Source organism: Lactuca sativa, chromosome 6 (genome assembly GCF_002870075.4).
Source record: "Lactuca sativa cultivar Salinas chromosome 6, Lsat_Salinas_v11, whole genome shotgun sequence".
In the NCBI taxonomy this organism is placed as follows: Eukaryota; Viridiplantae; Streptophyta; class Magnoliopsida; order Asterales; family Asteraceae; genus Lactuca; species Lactuca sativa.
The window spans coordinates 41,553,895-41,560,787 of record NC_056628.2 but is presented as its reverse complement, the minus strand read 5'-3'; the positions used below and the strand labels follow the sequence as shown (position 1 = coordinate 41,560,787).

At 33.1% G+C, this 6,893-nt stretch overlaps 1 protein-coding gene across 1 annotated transcript; it reads right to left on the bottom strand.

Moving 5' to 3' along the window:
* Window positions 1-1,080: 1,080 nt before the first annotated feature.
* Window positions 1,081-4,324, bottom strand: LOC111893061 (auxin response factor 18). Its single transcript, XM_023889138.3, has 4 exons — window positions 3,582-4,324; window positions 2,273-3,473; window positions 1,378-2,183; window positions 1,081-1,291 (listed from the first exon to the last, which is right to left on the bottom strand). The coding sequence occupies exons 2-4, from the start codon at window positions 3,380-3,382 to the stop codon at window positions 1,231-1,233; spliced, it is 1,977 nt and encodes a 658-aa protein (XP_023744906.1). The 5' UTR covers window positions 3,383-3,473; window positions 3,582-4,324; the 3' UTR covers window positions 1,081-1,230.
* Window positions 4,325-6,893: the final 2,569 nt, after the last annotated feature.

Sequence of the window (6,893 nt, the reverse complement as noted above, 5' to 3'; positions counted from 1 at the left end):
TCTACCATGTGACCTTTGCTTTTTACTTATTCTTCTACACCCCTTTTACTTTTCACTTATTGTCATTTCACCCCTTTATACTTGGTTTTTCCTGTTTTTGTCTAATTCACACTTGATTATTTTTCTTGATATATAATCGTTCATGTTATCTATAAGTAGCTCATTGCAAAAACCTATTTCATGGTTCATATTCAAGAATATCCATTGCTTTTGAAACTATGTTAGCTAATTGCCAACCATATGTAACAGTTGATGTGTAGAATTTCACATAGAGATCCTGTATTCGAACACAAGTAAACCGAAAATATTGTTGTTGTTATGTGAGTGACCTCCCACATGGGTCTTATGGAGGTGAGGGGTTAACGTGAGCAGTTTAGATGATATGGTTTACCTTTTATTTCTTACTGTGTTTATGAATTTCAATCCTTACATTATATTGCATGATAGTTTTATTTATGAGCACCAAGTTGAAGGTGTTTGTAATGAACAATATAGATTTTAATGTTTATTTTGAAAAATCATGTTGTTCGCCTCACAGTATGATTAACACCCATATTTGACCTTTTCATAGGTCAAAGTAATCAAGTATTAAACAATGATCTTATAATTCCACACATAAAGTCTTGTAAGGTTAATTATTTTGTTAAAAATGTCTAGTTTTATATTATAAATATTGTTTTACACATGACCATAAACTAAATTTAAAAGGTGTTATCTATAATATTATTATAAAAAACCAATTTTTTTTGTTTGAACGGCCGATAAAAAACCAAATAAATGGTTTTATTTAAAGGAACTTAAGATAGAACCTAATCCTTGATCATTGGTCTATTTCTCTGACCATTTATTTATTTATTAACATCAAATTCTTTTTTTGGCTTTTTCCTGCTTTTCCCAAGCGTGCACGAAATTCCTACTTTTTATTTAAATTTTGTCCTCAACAACTTTTGCTGCTTCTAATAGTGACTTTTTTAACACACGTCATAAAATATTAATGTACACCTACAATAAAAACTGTTCAAAAATATCCACAAACACTTAACAAAACTCCAACAACAAAATCTTTGCAGGAGTAATAAGTTTCATTTTAATTTAGGGAATTCAATACCCACAAATTTAACCAAATTTAACCAAAAACATATGTCTTAACAAAAAGGAAATTAATCACTATACATTCTTTAAAATTCCAAAAAAAAAAAAAAAAAAACCATCAACTCATTATAACCGTGGTTAATTTCCATTGCTTGAATCCGTTACAATCGTTAGCCTTCTTGCTGTCTTCATAAACTCACTACAAACACACAAAAAAGGTAAGCTTTTTAACACTAAAATTATACAAAATAAAGAGAAATTGGGAAAACAAATTTATAATCTCACCCAAATGGTTCGTCTCCTATATGTTTTAGGGTTCCTTTGATATCCCAATAATGAACACGGTTCATAATTATAGAGCTTCCGGTTTTAAACATATTACCCAATTTTTGACATAATTCTTCATACGAATCGAGCAAAGAGAGGTCGAGGGTTCGACCCACGTCTTCTGACTCCATAAAAACCTTGCAATGACCTGTCTCCATGTTCAGGTCATTCTCCAGGTTTTGTCCCGGCGAAAGGCCTGAGCTAGACCCTGGCCCACTTTGGGAGATCTGTTGCTCAGTTAAAATCGGTTGACCAAAGAGTAAAAACCGAGACTTTTTAGGGGTTTCAGGCTCTTTCGAGCCTGAAACTGAGTTCCCGATGGTTAACAGACACGAAACGGGCTCGGATCCAGATCCCAGCCCAGTAGGTTTGTTTGGAAACGGGTTGATTAGCGGTTTTGTGGTTGGGAAAAACCCCGAGTTTAGTTTGTTATTGAGTTGGATATCTGAGAGAGATAAACCATAACGCGTGTGCCTGGCTCCCTGCATGCTAGCAGGATGATGAGGGTTCAAATTATCCGGGAGGTGGTAACCGAACGGGCCGGTTGTTGGCCCGCCAAATAGGTGCGAGTGGGGCCCACAAAGCGCGGGAATCGGGATTTGCGGATCGAGGGGAAAATCCGGGTGTTGGGTAGGTCTACATTTCTTTCTAGGTGGTGAAAATGGTGACATATGAATGGTTGCCGGCATTGTTGATACCAATTCCACCAGCCATGGATTCACTCGTTTCACATTTTGAAGTAAATCCGGCTCATCCCATGTCACCTAAATTTAAAATTCACAACTTCAATCAACTTTTTAACAATGAATTAAAAGTTATTGGTGATTTATGTAATTAATGATGTGATTGATACCTGTAAAAGTCTCCATGGAGAATCGGGCCACCGAATCGGATCAGAAACCTGGATTGAAGAAATTGTTCCCATAAACCAACTGATTCTTGAAGAATCTTCTGTTTCAAATGGCATCTTGAATCTCATCCCCGGAGACCACCGGATCTGCATTGCGTTCTTCACGAGGGAAGCTTTTACACAAAACTCCGGCGTACTTGCTCTTGGGTAGAAGACGATCTCAAATGGGTTTCCGGTGGTTGCTTGTTTTACAGCTTGGATTACACAATCGGCTTCCACTTTCACCTTCCCAAACGGATTCCCATTTCCGTTTCCGGTTCCGTTTCTCATCACCGGCGAGTATCCACCATACGGAACAACAGAGTTGCCGCCTGCCGGATTCCACCCGGAGGAGATTTCCTGTCCACCGCCGATTCCCCTCTTGGCTCGTCGGATTCCAACACAGAGTTCACCGTTTTCAGCTCGAAGAAAAACAATGGAGTCTCCGGCGACAAGTTTCTTATGGTTTACGAATGTGCTCCATCCGGTGGTGAGTAAATGCCGCCGTGGAGTTCCTCGGTAGATGTGCCGGAATTTCCATGTGTCGCCGTGAACATCTTTAGCGAGAATGGTTTGCACCGGTGGGTCCGCTGAGTAATCTAACCGTGGGAATATCGTTTCGGCGCAATACCTTGGAACGGAAAACCCGCCGCCGTTATTGGCGTCGGATTGTGTCAATGTCTTTGCAAACGACGACGGTTTAACTTGGCCCTCCGATGATCCTCCGCCGTTCTGAGAACTCGTATCTTCATCATCAAAAGAACTGAATTCGCCGGAACCACTCACCGGAATCAACCTGATTTTTGCATAAACTTCATCGGTATCCACATCCGCCATGAATTTAACAGAAGAAACTCGACATGGGATCCACGCCGGAACCCTCGACTGACTGTTTCTCTCCCGGAATTCGACATTTCCGGTGGCATGTTCGGCGTGGCCTTGAGGAAAATAAAACACTTTCGAGTTCACCGCCGGCATTTGAATCATGCTTCCGGCGCACGCATGCCATAACTGAGAATCTAAGCATCTCTCAGTTTCTTTCAATTTCTCTTTTGAATCCATGAAAGTAATCATTTTTTTTTTCTTGTTTTCAATCAAGCTTTCTATAAATTCCCCAAACAACGCTTCAGTTCATATGATGTTATAACCCCTTTCAGAGTAAATGCTGTAATCAAATACCATAAACATTAAAAGAGATTAATCAAACAACATACAATCAAGAAGACAATAAATTCATATTCGATTAAAAGATAATATCTTTGTCTTTGTTTACCTCAAAAATCTTCAGATAAATCCAAAGAATCCGTGGATAAGCCCTAAAAACTTGCATGAACAGAGCCTGAATAATAGAACTAATAATCTTCAGAGTAGACTCTCATTGTCTTCCCGAAATCACCGAATTTTGATACTTTCAAACAAAATCTTGAATCTCATAAACCCTATTCTTTCTCGACTTCAAAGATCAAAACTTTTTATCCAAAAATCGAAAGATAAATACAAGACTAATTCAGAGACGAAAAAGGGGGAAAACCCACATGAATTAACCGATTTCTTGCTCTTTTCCTGGTCAATATCTTGATAGAATATTCACCAGAGTCAAGAACAAGTCCATCATCAACATCCCCACTAAAGAAAAAACCCACACACTCATGCATTCAAACCCACAACAAAGATTTCACAAGAAAAAGATCCATTCAATGCTTTTCTCTCTCCTCTTTTCTCTTTTCTTCTCTCTCTAGGACTCTCTTTTGGATCACTACAAAAAGTCCAAGCTTTATACACAGATATCTCTCTCTTTCTCTCTCTCTTTCTCTATGTGTATATATATATACACATATAATATTGTATTACTAGTACAACTCTTACACACACTGTGTGTGTAAATTAATTTTATCTGGTTGTTTTTGGGTTAAAAAAAGATTTAAAATTGTATTTTCCTTCTTACCTTTTTCTTCGGATCTGAAGAAACTCAGTTGTATCTTCAGAAGCCAGCATAACAACAAAGATCTTAAAGGAAGCAATCCTTTTTCCCTTTTTAAACTGGTTTTAAATACCCTTTTATTTATTTATATATTTATTTATTAAAATAACATTTTACTTATTCTCTGTCATCAGCTGAGCAGATTTCAATTTCATGGAAGGTAAGAGCGTATTTAAAATATCGTGAGAATTTGAAAATATCGCGTGAGAGAGAGAAAAAGAGTGAGTGCTAAGGTGGAAGTCAAATGTGAGAGCTCTAAAAGCAAGGCAACAAGTCTTTTTAACTAATAAGAACAAAAAGCTCCAAAATATGATTAAGATTTTGAGATTAAGGATAATTGTTTTGCTTGATTTGACTAGGGTAAGACAAAATTTAACTAGAGTTAATTGGTTGGGTTTAGTTGGCTTACAATTTTCAAAGACTTCTTAATGACCTTCTGCTTTAATGGTGTTCACAAAAATATAAACTTTAAGAAATATAAACCATTCATACGAGTTCATAATTATTTTACATAATTTATACATTTTTAAATTTGTACTTTAATGTTATGTTTAATTTGATACATGTTTGTTTATATCAAACAATGTTTGAAGTTTAAGGTTTGTAGGTTACAACCAAACCCTAATTATTTTCCATAATTGAATATTCTAGGGCTTAGTTTCAAATATACTCGCTTACAACTTATAAGTTGATGATGAAATGATTTAGTTTAAAATAAAATGACTATATGGTTTTATTTGTAATTGCTTTGAAAGTAGAGGGACTACTTTGTAATTCAGTGTTACTTCAAACTAGAAGTGAGGAGTTTGTTTGACATCCCAAACTGTTTTTCCTTCTTGTCTGCAGGAAAGAAAGGGATACATTAAGCCCACTCTCGGATTAAGCGCGTACATATAACGTCACATTTTTTTGTGTTTAATTTTTTTTTGTTTTGAAACTCAAAATCAACTATTTGTTAAATTTTATTCAAACATTTATCTGTATAAGTCAGAAAAATATCTCAACTGTTTGTTAAATAATTACAGACTATTCAACGAAGACAAAATAAATAATTCCTATATCCATAAATCAATATACGTATTTGCAAGCTACTATTTAATGTTATTTAATAGAAAAAGCCATTACAGAAAATGAAACACGACAAATATTTTGGTTGTATATTGATATGATCGTGACTGATATAAAACAATGTCATATAGTATGGTAATAGAGCAAGACATGTCATTATAAGTGTGACGTTTAAACATACACTATAATCGTATTTTTGTAGTTTACACATATTGTTTTTCCTTTTTAAATTAATATGTGAAGATAGATTTTATAGTCATACATAGTTCTTGTTTTTGTAACTTGTAACGATAAATATTCAGTCACATTCATCACTGAATGGGGGTCAGGAAAAAGAATCGGTTAGATAGGATTTATGCAAGTCAGATGTAAATCATAAGTAGTTAATAAGGACAAAAGGACCAAATGTGTCCATTACTATTACTAGAAGGGTAACTTGTTAACATTTTTAGAGACTGTAAGTTGAGGTGGGGCAACCACTGAGACATACTTAGGGTCCACTAGGTTTCTAAAGTAGTGAAAAAGTATTTGTTGGTCCATGCCATAAAAGATGTGTAATAAATTCAAATGTACACTAATTTATCTTTTACATGCAAACTTGTCATGTTTATTCAGAAAAAACATAAAATAATCTATTTTTCTCACAATAATCTATCTAAAAAGTACAAAACAATGATTAAAAAATCCACAAAAACCTTATATTTTGATTTTATTTTTATAATTAAGCTAAACATTTTTTATTTAAAAATAAAAATTCAGCTTTTACGTATTGTTTGTTTTAAAGATTAAGCAGGTTAGCAACACATAAATTAGGTTTTATTTTCCATAAAAGATTTATATTTTGTATTATTTTTTTATGTTTTAGATCTAAAACTTTTTTATTCAAGATAAACTCAACTTCAACATATTCATTTTTATTTAATTAATAAAGTCAGTTACCAATATATATATATATATATATATATATATATATATATATATATATATATATATATATATATATATATATATATATATATATATATATAGGGTTAGGTTCATGTGAGACGGCCTAATTTTGTGAGACCGTGAGACGTATTTTTTTATTTTATTTATTTATTTTTTTAATTTTTTTTTAGTTAATTCAAGTTCCGAAAATAATATTTAAAAAAAGAATTTTTTGATTTTTCCATTTATTTTGCATTTTAAAATTATTTTTAGATTTGGTCTCACGGTCTAACAAAATTAGAATGGTCTCAAATGAACCTGAACCTATATATATATATATATATATATATATATATATATATATATATATATATATATATATATATATATATATATATATATATATATATATATATATATATATATATATACCCTTAAGGTATGTGCGCCATAAGCATCAATCACCTAAAATAAGAACTAATTCAAAAACCCTAGGTCACATTCATACTTCATTTTCTTATACATCGTATTAGGTTCATTTGAAATGGTTTCTTCTCCAAACTAGTGATGAGTTTTTATAACAAAAAACGATCTTAATTTTATAGAAAC

Excerpts from the sequence above, each read along its gene's own strand:
- LOC111893061 (XM_023889138.3), bottom strand. The coding sequence starts at position 3,382 with ATGATTACTTTCATGGATTCAAAAGAGAAATTGAAAGAAACTGAGAGA. Across the intron at positions 2,184-2,272 it reads CTCCATGGAGACTTTTACAG|GTGACATGGGATGAGCCGGA; the intron begins GTATCAATCACA and ends TTTTAAATTTAG. Across the intron at positions 1,292-1,377 it reads ATAGGAGACGAACCATTTGG|TGAGTTTATGAAGACAGCAA; the intron begins GTGAGATTATAA and ends GTGTGTTTGTAG.